Source organism: Macaca fascicularis, chromosome 3 (assembly GCF_037993035.2).
Source record: "Macaca fascicularis isolate 582-1 chromosome 3, T2T-MFA8v1.1".
NCBI classification, from domain to species: domain Eukaryota; kingdom Metazoa; phylum Chordata; class Mammalia; order Primates; family Cercopithecidae; genus Macaca; species Macaca fascicularis.
In genome coordinates this window covers 182,268,290-182,292,433 of record NC_088377.1, presented here as the reverse complement: position 1 = coordinate 182,292,433, position 24,144 = coordinate 182,268,290, and the positions used below count along the sequence as shown (strand labels likewise).

Here is a 24,144-nt window from a genome sequence, read left to right as displayed (position 1 = left end):
TCTGCCCTTTGATTTCTCTGGAGGGAGAGGATGCCCAGGCCAGGACATCCGGCAGCCGTCCCATCACCTAACAGGGAAACCATCCTGGGAAATAGGGTAGGAATCTTGGAAACTGGAGAAGGAGCTGGGAGGGGGCTTCCCTGGAAAAGTAATGTGAATACCCAGTATCCTGATATGCCTTGAGCTGTAGTCAAGGAGGCGGCTCCCCTCCACTAGGGAGGACCAGCTAGCTGGTGTTCCTGCCTTACAGGACTGCGTGGCCCATGCTGTTGGCCTTCTCTGATGGGCCTCATCTTGCCAGCACCTTCACCTGAGCCATGTCCATTTATGCTCGTGTTGGGAGACACTTCTTCCCACAGAGTTCTGGAGGGACTTGCTATGAAGCAATGAAGTTTAATCAGTTACTTCAGTTTATATGGGGGTCAGGCACCAGAGTCTTCGACTGCTACTTCTGAGCTGAGGCTGCTGCCTTGGTGTCCACACAGGCCTTGCTATTTGGGGGGTTTAAGGAACTCAGTGGGATTCCTGGGCTTGTCAAGATCATCTCCTGGTGTTCCTCAGACCAGACAGATGACCTCATGACTGGGTGTTTCTTCCTCCTCAGTTTGGAGGAGCTGGGAGGGGCTCCCCATGCGGGGCTCTGCAGACAAGGGCAGTGTGGGTTTACACCCAGTGTCAGGGTTCGCAGAAGGCTAGAGTATCCCTGTGGAGACAGTTCCACTTTGGTGTGTGGTTGATGTCTTGTGTCAAATAAAAGGGCAACTACTTTCTTCTTTGGGGACTATTAGCTCATCACAGTGGTTCTTAGAGAGCCTGAAAAAGCATTGGGTCTTGTTGTTGTTTATGTTTTGCTTTCTAAGTTTGTATGTATTCTTAAAATTTTTGGTGAACTTAACTAAAAGATATATACAAAGATGGCCAGGCGCAGTGGCTCACGCCTGTAATCCCAGTACTTAAGGAGGCTGAGGCGGGCGGATCACTTGAGGCCAGGAGTTCAAGACCAGCCTGGCCAACAAGGTGAAAAACCATCTCTACTAAAAATACAAACATTATCTAAGGGTGGTGATGCACACCTGTAATCCCAGCTACTGGGGAGGCTGCGGCATGAGAATCACTTGAGCCCAGGCAGCAGAGGTTGTGGTGAGCTGAGAGCATGCCACTGCATTCCAGCCTGGGCAACAGAGCCAGACCCTGTCTCCAAAAAACAAACAAATGAGCAAAAAAGATATATACAAAGAGGGTGGCATGAGTTCTGAATCCGGGTGGACCTCAAGATTGCACCCTTGCTCTACCTGCTAGGCCGGAGATTCCAAATTGTGTGTTCTTTCCACCCCCTGCTCCTGGGTGGAACCTACCAGGGATAAATAGTTTGGAGTGTGGGCCTAGATTTACTGCCCTCTGAGGGAGGCCCTGCTGTCGTGGCTCACTGGGTGTGCATCCCTATCCCCCCAGGCGACCTGGAGCTCCCCTCGGTGCTGACATGATGATAGTGTGCAGGCCGGCCAAGGGCAGCCACAGCCAGACTGAAAACCTGAGCTACAAATTGGCCGACAAGTAAGAACACTACGCTGGCCCAGCTTCTTACTCTCCTACCACCTTTCCTTCTTCACCGATTCTACTTCCTTGAGCTAAGGAGCTCTTTTCCAGGTCATTCTAATGAGACTCCTGCAGACCGTCTCCATGCACTGCACTCATTTAAGGCTTCAGGCCAAAGTGGTCAAGAGAGAGTCTGCCTAATGGCCGGTGTGTGGAGAGGATGATCCCCCGGCAACTTTAGCCCTGTCCCCATGATGCGTTCCAATTCCAGGTGTATTTTTCTAACTACTAGGATGTTCAGGTATTTTAAGTATGTTTGAGTCCTAAGTCTTTGCAGCTGTACCTGTCCACAGTCAGTTTTCCCATCTAATATCAGTGTGCTTGTTTCCTTCTCCCCAGATGGAGCCCTTTCTCCGATCCTCTCACATTCCATAAAGCAGTTGGCAGCCACTGAGGGGTTCTCAGCTCTGCGCCCCAGGCTGGAACCCCTTACGGGACGGGAGAATCCTGGAAACAGGAACTCTAGAAACTCTTGGGCTGGCAACCACGTGGAGCAGGAACTCTGTCCCTGGGGACTCGTAGGGCGGTTGCGGCATCCTTGCCTCTGTTGCATGAGTTTTGTAAATCCAGTGTGAGCTTGCAGCAAGCCATCCTTCGTTCCTCTCGAGTTTTCAGACAGAGTTTCCATGATTGTGACGTCACTCCATGTGTTTGGGCTCTTAGACAATAACTATGATACTTACAATAATAATAGTTTCCATTTGTTGATACCGAGATTTAGAATGTATGCTGTACTTTGGGCATATTACATGTTAACTCATGAATTCATTCATTCATTGAATAAATATTTGTTGACTAGTTGCTATGCACCAGACACAGTAAACAACATAAATGTGGCCTCTGACTCATAAGGTTTCAGTCTGCAGAAGGAAGATGAAAAACTTAGGATTCAAGACTCAAGTCCCTCAATTCCAAAGCCCATGTGTTTAGCTACTAGGCAATAGTGCCTCACAGCACATAGGACATTAATAACCATGTTGTAGATCATCAGTCATCCCCATACAGGCACTAACCTGGATTGTTGTGTTTTTAATGTGTGTGTCTGTCTCTCTCTCCATCTTGCCTCTAGCACTGTGAGAGCAAGGACTATCACTTCTGCCTTTTGAACCCTCAGTGAAATAACACACTGATTCTGACTAAAATCTGAATCCATGCTAATGTCCCCAGTGGTGACGGAACAATTTAAAAATATTTTCTCTTTGTAAACACACTGTTTTGAACCCTAATTGTTTATTTAAATAAGGAATTCTGCCTTGATAGCCATATTTAAAATAGGAAAATGTGTTTGCCAAAAAATGTGTTTGCATTTTCACAAGTTTCTAATTTATGCCGTGCAACCAAGAACTGTGGCGCAATTTATGTGCTAATGTCTCCATTGAGGAAGAGATCTTTACACAAACAACCTTTGGAATAGAAAGCTGAATAGTAACAGGATGCATGAAATTGCTATTTATTCATCCCTCACAGTGAACCTTAACTGGAGTTTCAGAATTTCCATGCGGTCAGATCTATACATTCAGAAAATGGGCAGCAGGAGGTGTTAGCTAGTGTCGGCACATCTAAAGTCACTGTGCCCAGTCTTTGCTGGTGGAAGAATGTTTGCATTGGAAAACACAAATACTCTCATTTTTGTTAGACTAATCTAAAAATGTTTTCCTTTCAAAATGATTTTTAATATCTTCATGGCATTACCTAATCTCCTAAAATTACATTTGGAAGCATATATCATTACATATACGTTCTAGACCAGAACTTTCTTCAGTGATGGAAATATTCTTCTTCCCCATCCAGTACAGTAGCCATCAGCCACGTGGCGCTTCTGAGTCCTTGACATGTAGCAGGTGTAACTGAGGAACTGAAGCTTGAATTTCATTGGATTTAAGGTTAAATAGTCACGTGTGGCTGGTGGCCACTCTATTAGACAGTGCATTTCTAGGCCAAGTGTGAAGTCTGAATCTGCCTCTTTATTCACGCATTCATTCATGCACCAGATATTTATTGACCACCAACTCTCCTGGGCATTGTTCTGGGTGCTAGGGGTGCAGAGTTGGCCACAACAGGCCAAAATAACAAAACAATCCCTGTTCTGGTGGCAAGGCTCGTGGAGAGCTCACTCTAGTGAGGCTCCATTCCCGAGGAGGCTCTGTTCAGATGCACCCAGTCATTGTGGCTTTGCCCACTTGAATCAGACAATTTGTCAAGTTCAGGGGTAGCACAAACTTCATGACGTGTGATGATGTTTTAGTTTTTAAATAGTCATTGCAAAGAACTGCCTGCAGATACAAAAAGCAGGAAAAACAGCGTATGTAATCTTTTACCTCATGAAATTACTATTTTATTTTTATTTTTATTTTTAAGACAGTCTCACTCTGTCGCCCAGGCTGGAGTGCAGTGGTATAATCTCAGCTTACTGCAATCTCTGCCTCCTGGGTTCCAGCAATTCTCCTGCCTCAATCTCCTAAGTGAGTAGCTGGGATTACAGGGCCTGCCACCACACTCGGCTAATGTTCGTATTTTTAGTAGAGATGGGGTTTCACCGTGTTAGCCAGGCTGGTCTCAAACTCCTGACCTCGTGATCCACCTGCCTGGGCCTCCCAAAGTGCTGGGATTACAGGCATGAGCCACAATGCCTGGCCTATATTATTATTATCTTCATTTTACAGAGGTGGAAACTGAGGTTTAGAGGACTTAAACAACTTGCCTAAGGTCACGTGGCTGAATTAGGATTTAAACCCAAGCCTATTTGACTCCAAAACCTGATTGCTCCTTCATTTCACCATGCTGTCTCCCCAAGAAAAACACAAATTGATGGTTTAAAAAACATTTTTGTAGAGATGGGTGTCTTGTTATGTTGCCCAGGCTGGTTTTGAACTCCTGGCATCAAGTGATCCTCCCACTTCAGTCTCCCAAAGTGCTGGGATTACAGGCGCGAGCCACCGCACCCTGCCCACAAAGTGATTTTTTTTTTTTAAATAGGGATTTCAATGTTTGTGGTTTGTGACTTTCATATAACATTTATATCTAAGTTCTAGCAAATCTCTGTGACCAGCCAAGAACAATAAGAATCACTCACCTGGTGTTTGTCTTTCTTGTGCAGGGTCAAGGTGGAAGGTCCAAGGACTGAGAAAGACCCTCGAAGGCATCGCTTAAGTCCTCCATTCCTTTCCTAGAGACTGATCAGGAGTCGGGCTTCAGAAGGAGCCCCCCGGAAGGGCTCCGCAACCTCACGCTAGAGTCGAGAATGGATATGTTCAGCTTGGATATGATCATCAGTGACCCAGCTGCGGAAGCCAGCAGGGCTGGGAAGAAGCAGCTCGGAGGCATTCAGAACCCTTGCTCATCTGCCAGAGCCGGACCCCGGCACAAGTCCCTCAACATAAAGGACAAGATATCAGAATGGGAAGGGAAGAAAGAGGTGCCCGCTCCTGCACCCAGCAGGAGAGCAGATGCACAGGGGGATTATCTGACGTCCTGTCTGGTGGAGAGGAGGAGTAGTGATGGGGTGAGAACTCAGGTCACAGAGGCTAAGAATGGAATGAGGCCAGGAACAGAGAGCACAGAGAAGCAGAGGAATAAAGGAGCAGTGAACGTCGCGGGACAGGACCCAGAGCCGGGGCAAGACCTAAGCCAGCCAGACCGGGAAGTGGATCCTAGCTGGAGCCGAGGCCGAGAGCCAAGACTTGGCAAGCTACGCTTTCAGAACGATCACCTCTCGGTGCTGAAGCAGGTCAAGAAACTCGAGCAGGCTTTGAAGGATGGGTCGGCAGCGCTGGATCCTCAGCTGCCAGGAACTTGTTACTCCTCACACTGCCCACCTGAAAAGGCAGAGGCGGGGCCCACCCTTCCTGAGAACCTGGGAGGCGGGAGTGGCTCGGAAGTCAGCCAGAGGGTCCACCCCTCCGACCTGGAAGGCAGGGAGCCTGCCTCCGGGGCTGTGGAGGACAGGAAAGGCTCGTGCAGAAGGCCCTGGGACCGGAGCCTTGAGAACGTGTACAAGGGCTCGGAGGGTTCCCCCACAAAGCCCTTCATCAACCCTCTGCCAAAACCCCGGAGAACGTTCAAACATGCCGGAGAAGGGGACAAAGATGGGAAGCCTGGCATCGGCTTCAGGAAAGAGAAAAGAAACCTGCCTCCTCTGCCCTCGCTACCTCCCCCGCCTCTGCCCTCCTCTCCCCCGCCGTCCTCTGTGAACAGAAGACTGTGGACTGGGAGACAGAAATCCAGTGCAGACCACAGGTAGGTGCCGGTGTGGCAGGGCAGAGCGTTGCCACCTGGCTCTCTCAGTGGTTTATGTCCCATCATAACTGTCTGTTCTCAGCTGAATTATTTGTTTTATTAAACTGATGGATCTTGTAGTCCAGATGGTTCACAGCTTAAGATACTTTGTTAATTAACCTGGAAACTTGGTACATGATGCATGTATTTTGTGTTTGTTCTCAGTCCTCAAAAAAGAAGAGTATTTGCTTTTAAAAATTACCCTTTAGATGTAATAAGGACTTGAAATTGGGACAGTAACCAAGGGTTAAATGAAGGACTCATGTTAACCCTGGCAGTCTACAACCTAGTAGTCCCTGCTAACTACCAGTGCTTGAATTTTTCTTGGTATGGGCTTTAGAAACACACTGCCTGGAGTCTACACTGGCCCGATCAGTGTCTATCTATGTGAGCTTAAACAAGTTGTTTAACCTCTCGAAGCCTCAGTTTCCTCATTTATACATATGGATGCACGCACTGTGAATATTTTATAATGTTAAAATAACACATTAAATAATAAAGCATGTTAATGCTTAAAAATAAAATCTGTGCTTCGAAAACAATTTTTCTATTGTGCAACTTAATCTCTAGTCCATTTCTGTAACATGCTACTTGGTTTGATACCCACTAATCTAGAAACCAGCTTTAGAGCAATCTCCTCAGGATAGTTGTCATACTCCCTTTCATCATTTCACCTCCTGTTTTCTCCTGACCCACTCCATTGAGCTTTGGGAACCTGTTCCTGAAAGTACCCTGTCCCAAGGCCACCAGTAACCTCCATCTTGCTAAATCCAATTGCCAGTTCTTTGTTCTTTTCTTAATTGGCCCCTCTCAGTATTCGAGGAACACCTGTTGACTCGCTCCATCTTGAAACACTTCCTTCATTTGGCTTCTGGGTCACCCACGTCCCTGGAAGTCCTGTTTCTCTGGCTCCTCTGAGTTCCATTCTTTTTTCCTGTCTGTCAGAGCACACCCCGAACCTATCCCCACCTCAACCCAGGGCCAGACCTGAGACTTTTCTTCTCCGTCTACACTCACTCCCTAAATGATCTCATCCAGTCCCATGGCTTTCAATGTCAATGTCATGTTTATGATTCCCAGATTGAGGCATTCAGCCCCAGCTCCCTCTCCCAGCTTAAGGTTTGTGTAGTCATCTCCTGCTCAGATCTTCATTTGGTTGTCTTGTCATTCGTACTTAACATGTCCAAACCTAAATTCTCCATCCAGGCTGCCAGTAACCACCTCCTCTTACAATAATTGTCATCCTACTAAATGGCTTCACCCTTTGTTTAACTGGTTAGGCCACAAACCTAAAAAGTCATCTTCAATTCCTATCTTTTTCCACATACCCCCTCCTAATTTATCCCAAATCTGCCTATATCTCCTCCACTGCTACCATCTTAATCATCCTAGATTCACCTCCCACCCCCAGAACATTCCTCCCTCAGCAGCTAGAGGAGTCTTCTAAAAATATAAACTATAAATTAAATCCTGTCACCCCCCACTCAACATGGTCTGTCATGTAGGATGATTCTTTTGGCTGTAAATAGCATAATTTCTTATGTTCTCTTCAAGGGGGAAAAAAACTTGCATATTCTAGAATTTATTTACATATATATGTGTATATATATATGTGTAAATATATGTAAGTTATTCCCAGTTTACAAATAATGCTGTGATAAGGAGCATATAGTATTACTAGTTTTGCTACTTACTAGCTGTGGGACATTGGACAAGCCACTAAATTTGTGTTGGCCTCATTTTACCTACCTGTAAAATGGTGATAATTATATTATAGTAACCACTTCACAGAGTTGTTGTGAAGATTGAATGAGTTAACATGTGTAAACATAAACTTAGTACAGAGCCTCTTCAATATGTGTTAAGTGTTTTATTTTTCTATGGCTCTATTCTGTTTCATTAATCAGGCTATATCTTTTTCAGTACCAAACTATTTATTTTAAATTCATAATGTATTATTATTATTATTATTATTTTGAGATAGAGTCTCGCTGTATCACCCAGGCTGGAGTGTGGTGGCACAATATCAGCTCACTGCATCCTCTGCTTCCCGGGTTCCAGCAATTCTCCCACCTCAGCCTCCCAAATAGCTGAGATTACAGGGGCACACCACCACGCCTGGCTAATTTTTTGTATTTTTAGTAGAGGCAGAGTTTCACCATGTTGGCCAGGCTGGTCTTGAACCCCTGACCTCACGTGATCTCCTGCCTTGGACTCCCAAAGTGCTGGGATTACAGGCATGAACCCCATGCCCAGCCCATAATATATTTTAATATCTAGCAGGGCTTATAGAAATTTATTAATGTTGCTAATAATTAGTTGATCCTCTTGGATTTCCTATATATAACATCATTTCATATGCAAAAAATAATAATCGTTTTGTCTCTCTCCTTTTTAGTAATTATAAACCTCTTATTTGTTTATTTACTTATTATTCACCTTTTCCAAAAATGTCTTGAGCGTTTCTGCCTGTATTTTTCTGAATGTTCTAAATATTACTATCAAATTTCACATACACAAAATATGTGGGGGGTTTTGTTATTAATATATAATTATTTGGCATGCTGTGTATTTGCTACGTTTATTTCTAAGTCTTTTCTCTTTTTAATGCAATGGTTAATGTAGTCTTTTTTCTCATATGGTCTTTGTATTTAAGAAAACTACTTATTTTGTGTGTGTGTGTGTATATATATATGTTTTAAGACATCTTAAATTTCTTATCATTTCTAATAATCTGTCAGTTGATTCTCTTGGGCTTTCTATGAATATAACCATATTGTCTAAAAGAATCATCATTTTACCTTTTTCTTTTTAATTTATACCTAATTTTCTTACCAAATTGCACTGGCTGAGAATTCCGAACAGTGTTAAATCATAGTGCTGAAAGCAGTGTGCAGCCCTACTTCACCCCTAACTTTAATGGTAATGCATCTAGAGTTTCACTTGCAGGCACTCTTATTTGAGATATGTTTTTACATTATCAAGTTAGTGTCCTTTTATATTTATTTTTTAACTTAGAGTTTTAAAAATTAGGATTAGAGATTAGATTTTTGTTAAAGTACTTTTCAGAAACTCCTGATGATCATATGATTCTTCTGCTCTGATCCATTCATAGTGAATTTATATCTTAATACTAACCCATCCTTAAATGTGGGGGATGAACTCCCATTCGGGCCTGGTTTATTATTCTTTTAATGTACTACTGAATTTTATTTGCTAATATTTTAAGATTTTTGGATCAGTAAATAAATTGGACTGGTCTATACTTGGGTTTTATTGCACTATCTTTTTTTGTACAGAATACATACAGGATGATTGCACTACCTTTACTAGGTTTGAGTGTCAGTGTTACGTGAGGTCTGGAGAAGAACTTAGATGCTTCCTTCTTTATGTTCTGAGAAAATCTGAATCCATCTCCAATAATAAATCCTTTCTCCAGCCACTGCCAAAGCCAGGGTCCCCGAGCACTCCCATGACTTTGCTGCTCCTGCCCAGTGCTTCCCACAGCAGCCCTTCCACGCCCCTTCTGGCTGTTCCTCCAAGGAGGCCCCACAGCCCCAGGGACAGGTTGGTTCTGGGAAACTGGAATCCTTCATCTGTGTCATCACTGGGCAGGCGAGTCAACCTGGGGAACAGTTATTCCCATTATCTTTTCTCTCTTAACTACCATCTGTGCTTTTCAGTCTTCCAGCATTTTCTTTATAACCAGCTAAAGTTACTTATTTCAGTCCAAAGATGAAATTTTTCTTGGCCAGTTTGAATATGGTTGCATCAGCTGTGTTTTAACAATTTTGGCTTTGGGTTTTTCATTTTGTTTAAAATAGTACAATGGAGGTGATTAGGGCAAGATGTTCACTTTCTACTCTTAAAAAAATAAAGTATGCTCTTTACTGTGGTCCTATCTCTTAAAAACAAAAAGGCCTGTACCACGAATTTGGCAGACGCACCACCCCCTCTGAGGGAGGAAAGCCAAACCAAGGTTGAAGAAAGAAATGATTAAGGATTTAGAGGTTATGAGGGTTTAGAATTTCATGGCCAGGCTGTGTGTGCCTTAGAGAATGTACTCAGCTTATTTTCATAGGCCCATTAGTTCACCTCCTTAAGAGTAAAACCTGTGGCTTCAGAGCCTCGGTTTAAGAAAGCGTATTTTTCTTTTTCTCTTCCCATTTCTCTCTCTTCTTTTTTCTTTTCTCCTCTTCTCTTTCCTTCCCTTTTCCCTCCTTTCCTCTCTCCCTCTCTATTTGCTGTCTTCTCTCTTCTTTCTTCATTTCTCTAAAGCCCCAGGAAATTAAATGCAAGGACTCAGGCCTTCAATCCTCAAATGGAAAATGAGAAACCCTCAAATGTCAGGAAATTCCAAAGATAAGGTTCCTACAGCAACATTAACTTGGTTCTATGTGTTTTATGGCATACATTTAATAGCTCTGGCAAGAATGCCTTAAGGCCAACGTATAACAAGAAAAGTTCCTACTCTTTAAGTGTGAGCAGCATCCTGAGTTCACATGTATCTACATTCTCAAAATGTCTTAACTGGAATTCAGATTTTTAAATTTTTGTTTACCTTGGTCATGTGACAGCTTGTAGATCTTTATGAAACCAAATAACTGCCTTGACCAAAATTTCAACTTTTCAGCTGATTGTTTTGGCACCATATAGATTTGGTCTTTCCTTGGGGCTTTAGTGTAAGACTTTCAGAACTTCTTGAGGACACGAAACCTCAGTCATTATATGGCTGCCAGATCACACTGTGCTGTTATTGATTCCATAATTTCCATCTTCTATGGGACCGATACGGATTCCCCACAGCTCTCTGGCTGGGCAGCAGCCCTCGGCTCTCACCAGTTTAACAGTTAAAATTAACTTACCAGCCAAGCGGTGGTCCGTCTCAGGCGGCAAGATGTCCCTGAGACAACTCGGAATTACCACGTCTAAAAACTGAGTGTTTCAAGTCTTCAAAGGAGGACATTGTTCGATTTAGTTGATGTTTAGAGCAAAAGCTACTCTGGAAGCTTCTGAGAAACTTGGTTTAGTAAAGCCATTAATTTCAATAGAAGCTGCACTGGAAAACAGAGAGATGGTGCTTGCTCTTCCAAGGTTGCTGTTGTCCATTACAAGAGTGATTTTCATGTCATTTCTCATTGAAAGGTGCAAATTGTTGGATATTAGCCACAATGGGGGACAGAAATAGTTTTTCCTTCTGACATTTAGGGTTTGAATCCAGGATAGAGAAAAGCAGAAACCGTGTGAGTGGTCCTAGTATACAGTGGAGGAGCTACCTGATAACAGAATGCAAGCTGAGAGCTAACGGAAGCCTCCTTCTGCCTAGCCGCCTGCCCTGAGCACCTGGGGGTAGGAATGCCCTTCCTGGGGTATGGTGAGCCATGGGGAAGAGCTGCCTGTGGCCACTCAGGATAGACAGGCAGAAAGACTCTGGCAGCTGGAGGAGGATGATGGAAGTCAGCGCATCCTTGGTTTCCAACCCAGCTGGATGATGTTTTAAATGGTTGCTAGGGGGCTGGGCGTGGTGGCTCACGCCTGTAATCCCAGCACTTTGGAAGGCCGAGGTGGGTGGATCACGAGGTCAGGAGTTCGAGACCAGCCTGACCAACATGGTGAAACCCTGTCTCTACTAAAAATACAAAAATTAGCTGGGCGTGGTGGCACACACCTGTAATCCCAGCTGCTCAGGAGGCTGAGGCAGGAGAATGGTGCAAACCCGGGAGGTGGAGCTTGCAGTGAGGTAAGATCGCGCCACTGCACTCCAGCCTGGGCGACAAAATGAGACTCCGTCTCAAAAAAAAAATAAAATTAAATAAAAAAATAAAAATAAATAAATAAATGGTTGCTAGGTGCCAGGCTAGCCAAGTTTTTTTTTTTTTTTTTTTTTTTTTTTTTTTAGCAGGGTCTTGCTTTGTCACCCAGGCTGGAGTGCAGTGGTTCAGTATTGACTCACTGCAACCTCCACCTCCTGGGCCAAGCGATTCTCGTACCTCTGCCTCAGGAGTAGTTGTGACCACAGGCATACGCCACCACACCCAGCTAATTTTTGTACTTTCGTAGAGGCAGGGTTTTACTATGTTGCCCAGCAGGCTGGTCTTGAACTCCTAGACTCAAACCTGCTCTGTCGCCAGGCTGGAGTGCAATGGCGCATCTCAGCTCACCGCAACCTCTGCCTTCCGGTTCAAGCGATTATCCTGCCTCGGCCTCTCAAGTAGCTGGGACTACAAGCGCGTGCCACCACGCCCAGCTAATTTTTGTGTTTTTAGTAGAGACGGGGTTTCACCATGATAGTCAGGATGGTCTCGATCTCTTGACCTTGTCATCCGCCTGCCTCAGCCTCCCAAAGTGCTGGGATTACAGGCATGAGCCACCACACCTGACCTGTAGCCAAGCTTTTTTAATCCATAGATGAAAATAATCCTGGGGGAAATGGATTCAAACCAATTTGCTAAAAATTAACTCAAGAATACAGCTGCTTTTTTTTAATCTTGAAGTAGAGATAAATTATAAACAGTAAATGTGGCACTTAAAACCAGCTTTTAAAATATTTATTCACTGGGCCAGGCATGGTGGCTCACGCCTGTAATCCCAGCACTTTGGGAGGCCGAGGTGGGCAGATCACTTGAGGTCGGGAGTTTGAGACCAGCCTGGCCAATGTGGGGAAACCCTGTCTCTACTAAAAATACAAAAATTAGCCAGGCATGGTGGCACACACCTGCAATTCCAGCTATTTGGAAGGCTGAGGCAGGAGAATCACATGAATCCAGGAAGCAGAGGTTGCAATGAGCCGAAATCGTGCAACTGCACTCTAGCCTGGGCACAGAGCAAGACTCCGTCTCAAAAAATGAAATAGGCCCGGCAAGGTAATCTCAGACGGTAATCTCAGCTCACGCCTGTAATCTCAGCACTTTGGGAGGCTGAGGCAAGTGGATGACAAATTCAAGAGATGGAGACCATCCTGACCAACATGGTGAAACCCCGTCTCTACTAAAAATACAAAAATTAGCTAGGTGTGGTGGCGCGCGCTTGTAGTCCCAGCTACTTGAGAGGCTGAGGCAGGAGAATCACTTGAACCGGAAGGCAGAGGTTGCAGTGAGCTGAGATGCACCATTGCACTCCAGCCTGGCAACAGAACACAACTAACTAAATAATAAAATAAAATATTCGTTCATTTATTCAACCAACAAATATTTACCACATACCTATTGAGTGTTAAGACATAGGAATGTAATAATGAGCAAGATAAACAGAGACTCTGTCTTCACAGGATTTGCAAACCAGTAATAGTTAGAAGGACACAGCTGGTGTGATCATAACTGCTGTCAGCGCTGTGAGGAATCCTGGTGCCATGGGAACATTCAGTAGGGATGTGTAGCCTATCAGGGAAACAGACGGGATCAAGAGGAAGTGATGCTCAGGCCAGCAGGAGGGTGGGGAGTGGGCGTTCAGTTTGAGTGAACTAATAGGTGAAAGCCCTGAAAGACTGCATCATGTCAGAGGAACTGCAAGGCAGGAGTGTGGCCCGAGGGGCCAGCAAGGGTCTGGGGTGAGGCCTGAAAGCCTTCTGGACCTGTACACACAGTATGGATTTGGGCCTATTACCTAAGGGCAATGGAAAACGGGAACATTTTTAAGAAGGGGAGAGAGATGATCAGATTTGCACGTTTAAGGCTGGGCGCAGCGGCTCACGCTTGTAATCCCAACATTTTGGGAGTCTGAGTGGGGTGGATCACCTGAGGCCAGGAGTTCAAGACCAGCCTGGCCTACATGGTGAAACCTCGTTTTGGGTAAATATACAAAAATTTAGCCGGGCATGGATGGCAGGCACCTGTAATCCCAGCTACTTGGGAGGCTAAGGCAGGAGAATCGCCTGAACCCAGCAGGCGGAGGTTGCAGGAAGCCTAGATCACGCTGTTGCACCCCAGCCTGGGCAACAAGAGTGAAACTCCGTCTCAGAAAAAAGAAAAAAACAATAAGATTTGCATGTTTAAGAGACCATCCTAGCAGCAGCCTGGAGACTGGGTGGGCACCAGTGGGCAGATGGGGAGAGGCGATGGGGAGGAACAGTGAGGTCTTATGGTTACCCTGTGGTGTAGCTGCCTTAGGGACTGAGAGAAGTGGGTGGGTTCAAGAGATGCTTTGGAGGTAAAACTTGGGTTAACTAGTTAGACATAGGCAGTAAGTGGGAGGGATGCTGGGAGTCTGATTTCCAGGTTTAAGACCTAAACCTCTGGATGGCAACACTGGGCAAGGAGCTGGTTCTCATCAGGGAGAAGCAATGGGATTACGAGTTCAGCTTTGAGATTCTTGTGCATTGTCCAAACAGAAGGAGCTCTAAGTTAGGATTTCATTTACAAAAATATGGAGAAGTCGTGAAGAACATTCAAAATACGACTCAGAATCACAGTGTTTGGCATTGGTTGCTGAAATTTGGCTATTGCATAGGTTATAATGCCCTTCAGCAAAGTTCTTTGGAACAACCAGCTCATTCTAGCATCTCTGAAACTCAGAAGTACCAAATACCAAATGATCATTTGAGGACCTGGGAAGTAAAGTGAGGCTGAGTGGAAGTTACACCCCTTTCCCAGGCTGTGGGCTCCCCAAAGGCAGGGAGCTCTCGCCTTTGTGTCACCCACTTTGAGCACAATGCAATGTGATTCGCATGTTTACTTATTAAACATGCAGGCAGGATGTGGAATGAATGCTGAACATGTTTAAATTAGAGAGAAGCCTGTTTGGATGTGGTTATTCATTAACCTTTCACAGTTTCCTTTCTCTCAAAGTTAATGTGTAAATGAGGATACTAAAACTTTCAAGTTAAAAAAAAAAATTGTACAGAACAGAATTAGCTTAGCGGTTGGAGGATGAGTGTGATCACCTTTCTCCTCTTCAGGGAGCCTGATCACCTACCTGAACCTCAGAAGGGGAGGACTGATGTCCCTGACATTTATGTAGGCTATAGAAATAATGCTAGGTGGTCCGGGCATGGTGGCTCACACCTGTAATCCGAGCACTTTGGGGGGCTGAGGTGGGTGGGTTGCTTGAGCCCAGGAGTTCAAGACCAGCCTGGCCAACATGGTGAAACCCCCCCATCGCTATGAAAAATACAAAAATTAGCCAGGCATGGTGGCAGGTGCTTGTAATCCCAGCTACACAGGAGGCTGAGGCAGGAGAATTACTTGAACCCTGGAGGCAGAGGTTGCAGTGAGCCGAGATCACCCCACTGCCTTCCGGCCTGGGCCACAGAGCCAGACTCTCTCAAAAAAAAAAAAAAAAAAAAAAAAGGCAGGGCGCGGATCACCTGAGGTCAGGAGTTTGAGACCAGCCTCCCCAACATGGCGAAACCCCGTCTCTACTAAAAACAAAAAATTAGCTGGGCACGGTGGCTCATGCCTGTAATCCCAGCACTTTGGGAGGCTAAGGTGGGCAGATCACAAGGTCAGGAGATCGAGACCATCCTGGCTAACACGGTGAAACCCTGTGTCTACTAAAAATAAAATTTAAAAAAAAATTAGCTGGGCATGGTGGCGGGCACCTGTAGTCCCAGCTACTGGAGAGGCTGAGGTAGGAGAATGGTGTGAACTGAGGAGGTGGACCTTTCGGTGAGCCAACATTGCGCCACTGCACTCCAGCCTGGGCGACAGAGTGAGACTCCGTCTCAAAAAAAAAAAAAAAAAAAATTAGCCGGACGTGGTGGCAGCCACCTGTAATCTCAGCTACTTGGGAGGCTGAGGCAGGAGAATTGCTTGAACCCAGGGTGCAGAGGCTGCAGTGAGCCGAGATTGCGCCTAGGTGACAATAACTTGGGTGACAATAGGGAAACTCTGTCACAAAAAAAAAAAGAAAAGAAAAGAAAGGGGAGGGGAAGGAAGGGGGAGGGGAGGAGAGAGGTGGGGAGGGAAGGGAAGGGAGGAGAAAGAAAAAGCAAGAGAGAGGAAGAATGAAATAAAGAAAGGTAAGGAAGGGAAGGGAGAGGAGAAAAAGAAAGCAAGAAAGAGAAGGAAGGAAGGAGAGAGAGAGAAAGAAAGAAAGAGAAAGGAAGGAAGGGAGGGAGGGAGGGAGGAAAGAAAGAAAGAGGAAGGAAGGAAGGAAGGGGAGAAAGAAAGAGAAAAGAGAGAGAGAAGAAAGAAAGAAGAAAGAGAAAGGGAGGGAGGGAGGGAGGAAGGAAGGAAAAGAGAAAGAAAATAAAGAACTGCTAGGAAGAGCTAACTTTCTAAATGCTTTGGCATGTGTTACCGACACATGACAATGATAGATCCAATGTTGTAATTGGAATCCTATTTTCCCACTAGTTCTAGAAACTGGGCAGGTAAAGATTTCTGGCTTCTCCTTGATCTTCTAATGTACTGGACCTCATGTTAATTTGTTTGCCTTTCAGACTTACTGCATAGGAATTAGTCACCTGAAAACCAACACTTAAATACAAGAAATAGAGCTGCTATTTGAGAAACCTTTTGATGAATTGTTTTGCAAATTAGTTTTGCAATGTGAATAACCATCTTTTATTTTGAAACAGGGTCTCGCTCTGTCTCAAAATGAGTGAGAGTGCAGTGGCTGGAATGCATGGCTTGCTTTTGGCTCACTGCATCCTCCCACTCCCTGGCTCAAGGGATCCTCCCACCTCAGCCTCCCAAGTAACTGAGGCTATAGGTGTGCCCCATCACACCCAGCGAATTTTTGTATTTTTTATAGAGACAGAGTCTTGCTGTGTTGCCCAGCTGATCTGAAACTCCTGAACTCAAGCAGTCCACCTGCTTTGGCCTCCCAAAGTGCTAGGATTATAGGTGTGAGCTACTGCACCTACCCCCATCTTAATTTTTTTAAAGGGAGTTTTTAATTGTTTTCAAATTGGACTTTTCTAATGCTGTTTAGACTAGTGATACCTTTTATGTGTCAGAAATCAAATGCAAAGCATGGCTGACTTTTTTTTTTTTTTCTCCAGAAACAAGGTCTCACTCTCTCACCCAGGCTGGAGTGCAAGTGGCATGATCTCGGCTCACTGCAACCTTCACCTTCTAGGCTCAAGGGATCCTCCCACCTCAGCCTCCCAAGTAGTTGGGACTTCAGGCACATGCCACCACGCCCAGCTAATTTTTGTAATTGTTATTTTTTGTAGAGATGGGATCTTACTTTGTTGCCCAGACTGGCCTTGAACTCCTGGTCTCAAACAATCCTCCTGACTCAGCCTCCCAAAGTGCCGGGATTACAGGCATGAGCCACTGTGTCTGGCCCAAACTCTTATATTAGCATCGTGTTCTTGGAAATATAGAAAGATTATACAAAACATTCAAACTATGTCTTGAAATCCCAGGTGTCTGACAGTAACCACTGGGATAAAGGCTAATCCCATCCCAACAAACCCCAACACATAATCCGGATTCCCGCTTGCATTACATGTGCTTTAGTTTTACCTATGTATGTATGTATGTATGTATGTACTTTATTTTTTGAGACAGAGTCTCTCTCTGTCGCCCAGGCTAGAGTGCAGTGGCGCAATCTCAGCTCACTGCAACCTCCACCTCCCGGGTTCAAGTGATTCTCCTGCCTCAGCCTTCTGAGTAGCGGGAATTACAGGGGTACAACACCATGCCCGGCTAATTTTTGTATTTTTAGTGGAGACAAGGTTTCACCATGTTGGCCAGGCTGGTCATGAACTCCTGACCTCAAGTGATCCGCCTGCCTTGGCCTCCCAAAGTGCTGGAATTACAGGCATGAGCCACCGTGCCCGGCCTGCGTTGCATGTGCTTTAAATAAGCAAGCAGTCTGCTGAGATTTGGAGAGCCTTTAACCCGTACAAATATCTTTTGTTGTTAGGGTACTTATTATGAAAACATTTTAAAGATCCAGACATTATTTCATAGGTACTTTATCATTTTGAAATTTGACCTATACAAATGTTGTTTCCAATGAGATTTTAAAAAATAAAAACAGAACTATAATCTCAGACAACAAGGAGGCTGAGACAGGAGGATCGCTTGAGCCCATAAGTTTGAGACCAGCCTGGGCAGCAGAGCAACACCCCCATTTCCTCAAAAAATTAAAACTTAGCCGGTCATGGTGGCATGCAACTGCAGTCTCACCTACTCAGGAAGCTGAGGGACAAGGATTGCCTGAGCCCAGTAGTTTGAGGCTGCAGTGAGCTATGGTGGCACCACTGCACTCCAGCCTGGGCAACAGAGGGAGACCCTGTTTCTAAAAATAAATAGAGCTCTCACCATGGCAAAGCAAGGCACAGCTACAGCCCCTTTCTCTCTCTCAAAGAAAAGGCCAAACTCAGCCAGGGTCATGCTCTAATTCTGGGCAGTCAAGGCTTTACCTGTAGGTGGTGGTTACTACCCTGGCCCTGAGAGTGGGAGAAACTGCCTGGCTCCCAGTGAAATGGCCCTTTCCTGTCCGCCTTTTCCCTGTGAGGGTTCATAGCATCTCCTCATAGCATAGATTACTTACTATGTGAGGGAAATAGAGGGTCTGCCTGGGTATCGCACAGTACTGTGTAATGCAGTAATGTGATTATCACTGTGTAATGCAGTTTTGCATGGAAAATTAGTTCAGGTTCCCAACGACAAACTGTTGAAATTCAGCCTGTTTTAGTTTGGAGCCTGTGAATGCAGCTTCCTCCTGATGTGCCTCACTTAAATAAATGCTCTCCATACATAATGCCTTGTGTCATTAAGAGCATCAGTCTCCAGCCAGACTTCCTGGAGTCAGACCCTGATTCCACCACTTTTTCCGAATGTACCTGGAGCAATTTATCTAATCTCTCTATGCCTCTGTCTTCTGATAGATAAAATGTGTGTAAGAGGCCGCGTGCAGTGGCTCACCCCTGTAATCTTAGCACTTTGAGAGGCTGAGGCAGGTGGATCACCTGGGGTCAGGAGTTCAAGACCAACCTGGCCAACATGGTGAAACCTTGTCTCTGCTAAAAATACAAAAATTAGCCAGACATGGTGGTGCATGCCTGTAATCCTAGCTCCTCAGGAGACTGAGGCAGGAGAATCAGTTGAACCCAGGAGGCAGAGGTTGCAGTGAGCCCAGATCATGCCACTGCACTCCAGCCTGGGCAACAGTGTGAGAATCCATCTCAAAAAAAAAAAGGAGGGGGGATAAGAGTAGTAATTTTGGGTTGGGCACAGTGGCTCCAACCTGTAATCCCAGCATTTTGGGAGGCCCAGGCAGGAGGATCACTTGAGGTCAGGAGTTTGAAACCAACCCAGGCAACATGGCAAAACCCCATTCTACAAAAGTGTACAAAAATTAGCAGGGCGTGGTGCTGTGTACCTATGGCATAGACAGTCCCTGATTATACTGTAATAAGATAGTCAGGGACTATCTATACTATAATAAGGACTGTTCCATATCTTTATTCACAAGCCTTTTAGTCTTGGATGAACTACATAAATGGGCTGAAACTTAGTGTCGTGATTTGTAAAATAGTATGGACAGTCTCTATCCATATGAGTGAGCCACTGCGCCTGGCCCCCTTTTTTATTTTCTATGTATATGTTTGTTTACAAGTTGGGATTGTATTTTTTTACATATACTTTATTATTTTCACTTAGCATAATAGCATGAACATTCTTGCACATAAAAGCCACACCTCTTATTCATGGATTTTCACACCTTTTACAATAAAAGAAGTTGATTTCAGGCCGGGCACAGTGGCTCACGCCTGTAATCCCAACACTTGCAGAGGCCAAGGCGGGCAGATCACCTGAGGTCAGCAGATTACCTGAGACCAGCCTGGCCAACATGGTGAAACTTCGTCTCTACTAAGAATACAAAAACTAGCCAGGCATGGCAGTGCATGCCTATAGTCCCAGCTACTTGGGAGGCTGAGGCAGAAGAATTGCTTGAACCCAGGAAGCAGAGGTTGCAGTGAGCCAAGATGGCGCCGCTGCACTCCAGCCCGGGCGACAGAGCAAGCCTCTGTCTCAAAAAATGAAATAAAATAAAAGAAGTTGATTTTGGTAATAGTTTTTCTAAGAATGAAATAAAATAAAAGAAGTTGATTTCGGTAATAATTTTTCCTAGAAAAGGAAAATTTGGGTGAGGGGACATATTAATATATTCTCTGAATCTAATTTGATTCAAATTCTTTTTTTTTTCCTCCCATCTTGCACATTCCAGAAAGTCCTATGAGTTTGAAGATTTACTGCAGTCTTCCTCTGAGAGCAGCAGGGTGGACTGGTACGCGCAGACTAAGCTGGGGCTGACACGTACTTTATCGGAGGAGAACGTCTATGAAGACATTCTAGGTAAGAGGCCACAGCGTCTGTGTGTGGGTCTGAATCTGTCTCGGAGAAAGGGGAGGGAGAGTGGGGCTGGCTGCTGGAAATACACATGCAGACACTCGAAGACACCTGTGCACTCGGATGAGAGAGCAGGCAGGTGGGGTGGGAGAGCGAGCCTCGCGGGATATGTGAGAGACTCTGGGGCTGGAGGGGGAAGACTGGCTGGTGATGCGTGGCCAAGGAGGCAGTGTAGCAGCGTGGCGTAGCAAGAAGCGTGGGGCCTAGAGTCTGAAGATCCAGAACCACGTCTTGGCTCTGCTGCCTATTGGCCGCAGGACATTGAGCGGGTGACTTCACGTCTCTGAACGTCAGTTCTCCCATCTGCATGATGAGAATGAAGCTAGCTCCCTTGCAAGGTTAAGGACTGGAGAGAATGGTATGTCAACTCCCTCACTTATGACAGATGCTCGGTCAACTGCAGGGATTACTGAATGAAAGAAAACACTACACACCAGCGCCTCCTTCAGAAACCGTCAGAGTGTGGCACTAACGGCATCAGAACACAGACTAAATGCATGTCTGTGATTTCAAAAGTAACTTGGGCTCCAAAGCTTCCTCTGAGATTTCAGAGCGGGTCTCAGATTCAGAGTTTGGTGAGTTCAGTCATCTTCAGGGAGGTTGATGGTTTTAGTGAAAGGCGAATCCAACTGCTTATGGTGGGGGTGAGGGCTGGGAGAAGAAACAAGCTGGTAAAAGGGAGAAACCCGTATGTGTGTGCAAGTGAGGGGCAGGTAAGGTGGATATACGCAGACATGCGGGCATGTAATCATCAATACTAGAAAAAACTTGCAGAAGGAGGAAATAGAACGTTTGAGGAAGGGCAGATACTGAGCTAAGCAATTGGAATTGCATGTGTCCAGGCTGCTGGAGATGGGCTCCTGCCAAAGCAGCGGGATTCCCAGATCTGAAGTGGGAGAGAGATCTGGACTTCTCTTAGCAGTGACTACCTAAGAGGATGCTTCAGTTATAAGGAACAGAAAACAACTAAACTAGCTTTTCCTTCCTCCATTTATTTTCTTTCTTTCTTTTTTTGAGACAGGAGTCTCACTCTGTTGCCCAGGAGTGCAATGGCACAATCTCGACTCACTGCAGCCTCTGCCTCCCGGGTTCATGCGATTCTCCTGCCTCAGCCTCCCAAGTAGCTGGGATTACAGGCACCCACCACCACACTTGGCTAATGTGTGTGTGTGTGTGTGTGTGTGTGTGTGTGTGTGTGTGTGTGTGTTTATTAGAGACGGGGTTTTCCCATGTTGCCCAGGCTAGTCTCAAACTCCTAGGCTTAAGTGATCGACCCGCTTCAGCCTCCCCAAGTTCTGGGATTACAGGTGTAAGCCACCACACCCAGCCTCCTTCCTCTATTTCTTACCTCTCAGGTTAGTTTTATTCTCAGCAGGCTTCCCAGGATCCCCACAGTGGCTGCCACCAGCTTCCTGGAATTCATATCTTCCTGGTGGAGAGAAGAGCTTGTATCCTGCAAGTCCCACCAGAAATCCTGAGGTTCACCCTCATTAGACCAGCCGAGGTCCCTTATTCACCTTTGGAGCCCGGGAAGGCCATGCAGTGATATCCCCTTAGGCTTAGAATATGAGCCCTTCCCTAAACTGATCACTGAGGCAGGGATTTGGGACACCTAGATTAGCTAAAGCACTGAAACTGAGAATGGAGTTAATCTCCCATGGCCACAGATGAAGAGATACAGAGGTAACCCAGTGAAATCAGGGGCTGCTACCAAGAGGAGGGGCACATGGATGGCAAAACAGCAGGGACCAAGACAGGAGAGGCCAAGATGCTGACCTCAGTGTTTCGAAAAGGGAAATGTCCTCAGTGTTCCCAGGTTCTGACACATTGCCTTTGAACACAGATCCGCCAATGAAGGAGAACCCTTATGAGGACATCGAGTTACACGGTCGCTGCCTGGGAAAGAAGTGTGTCTTGAATTTTCCTGCTTCTCCCACCTCTTCCATCCCTGACACGCTCACCAAGGTATGAGTCCCCAGGGAGTGGTGGCAAGAGAGGGGGCCACAGCACGGTGGCCTTGAGCACTCTGGAGTTCCGGCCAGCGCTGGAACTCCAGGCCACCCCCACTTGCCCTGCCAGGCTCCTGGATTTGTACATTGCTGGCTGACTGGTCTTTCTGCCTCTAGTTCTCTTGGAGCCCCCCTGCTCAAAAAAGCTTCCTAAAATACCATTGAGCTTCAGGCTCAGAAACCTCCTCAAACAGGGTAAATAAAAGATGTACATCTGTCCCGTACAACTGTTAAGAATGTCTTAACATAGAGTACACTCTAAGATACAAGATGGAAAGGCATGATGTAGAACAGTAGTTTTAAAGTATTTGTGGGTTGTTGTTGTTGTTGTTGTTGTTGTTGATTTGAGTCAGGGTGTTGTCGCTCTGTCACCCAGGCTGGAGTGCAGTAGTGCAATCACGGCTCACTGCAAGTGAACTCCCAGACTCAATAATCCTCCCAACTCAGCCTTCTAAGTACCCGGGATTATAGGCACATGCCACCAGCCCAGCTGATTTTTGTATTTTTTGTAGAAACTGGGTTTCGCCATGTTGGCCATGCTGATCTTGAACTCCTGGGCTCAAGTGATCAACCAGCCTTGGCCTCCCAAAGTGCTGGGATTACAGGCGTGAGCCACCACGTCCAGCCTGTGGGTTTCTTAATGAAAAAAATATACATATATGTAAACTCGCACATGTCTGTATGTGGGTTTTTTTAGTGAAAGATATGCATATATATAAATATGAAAGAATATACATATATGTAAACTCACACATGTATGTATAAGAATATCTTCATCCCCAATATTGGAGGTGAAAAAACAATCTGTGTGCAGACACCCAAGCGTGAGGAACTGAGGACCTCAGAGGGGTTGTCCTGTCTGAACACCCGGAGGGGGGGAAGGCTGACCTTCTTTTTACAGAATATCCTTTTGAACCTTTTGGAGTTACATACCATATGCATATAGATAATATAACATATTCATGTAGATGGTAATTTCAACCTACTGCCTGCAGGGCTAGCATTTGTAACAGGTATCCTGGCACCCATTACCCCTAATCTCCCATAGTTCCTACATGCAAACGCCCCCTCCAGCCAGAGCCTACCAGCTACCCCTCTGATGTAGGCCTGGGACATGCGCACTCTCTCTAAAGGGCCAGAGAGTAAACATTTTGGGCTGTGTGGGCCATGTGGTCTCTGTTGTAACTACCGAGAGTGGCCACTGTAGTGTGAGGCAGTCATAGACAATGTGTAAATAAATGAAAGTGGCTGTGTCTCAATCAACCTTTGTTGTTGTTGTTTTTCGTTTTTGTTTTTTGAGACAGAATCTTGCTCTGTCACCCAGACTGTAGTGCAGTGGCGCAGTCTCGGTTCAATGCAACCTCCACCTCCCGGGTTCAAGCGATTCTCCTGCCTCAGCCTTCCAAGTAGCTGGGACTACAGGCATGCGCCACCACGCCCGGCTAACTTTTTGTATTTTTTTTTAGTAGAGATGGGGTTTCACCGTGTTAGCCAGGATGGTCTCAATCTCCTGACCTCGTGATCCGCCCACCTCAGCCTCCCAAAGTACTGGGATTACAGATGTGAGCCACTGTGCCCAGCCTTAATATATCCCAAAAACATCTCCCCAACTAGATTATAAATTCCTCAAGGTCAAAAGGTATATATTTTAACCTAAGTTAAAATAAATAAGTAAATAAAAATGTATATATTCTATTTCTTTGGTTTTCCCGTAAGGCCTAACAGTTCTACAATATTTAGTAGAAGAAATTAAGGAAGGCCAAGTATCAGCTGCAAAGGTCAACTTAAATCTCATTGCAAGGCTCTGTTTCCAGCCTAGGAAAAGCAGTGGTCTTCCTGTCCCTGCCCCACAGGGTCAGCATCGCTGGCAGGTGGGGCTGTCTCCACCTGAAGCCCGTCTTCTGTGCTTGATGGCCGTAAAAGGATGCTGCGTGCCACCAGGCTTCTGGAAGAGA

The 24,144-nt window shown here is 45.6% G+C and overlaps 1 protein-coding gene across 10 annotated transcripts in view; it reads left to right on the top strand.

Annotated features, from left to right (window-relative positions):
* DENND2A (DENN domain containing 2A) overlaps nucleotides 1-24,144 on the top strand; it is a 123,463-nt gene that overhangs the window by 31,685 nt on the left and 67,634 nt on the right. For 6 of the 10 annotated variants that reach the window (XR_012432933.1, XR_012432934.1, XM_074036147.1 and 3 more), the window contains exons 1-3: nucleotides 4,695-5,832; nucleotides 19,999-20,126; nucleotides 22,024-22,145. Coding sequence is in view for 8 of the 10 variants with exons in the window: in XM_074036147.1 (XP_073892248.1) it covers nucleotides 4,838-5,832; nucleotides 19,999-20,126; nucleotides 22,024-22,145 (1,245 nt within the window). In the remaining 2 variants the exon portion in view is untranslated. Of the gene's footprint in view, nucleotides 1-1,452; nucleotides 1,555-4,693; nucleotides 5,833-19,998; nucleotides 20,127-22,023; nucleotides 22,146-24,144 lie in introns of those variants that run through there. The other 4 variants (XM_015448139.4, XM_074036145.1, XM_045387423.3 and 1 more) reach the window with 2 other exon arrangements.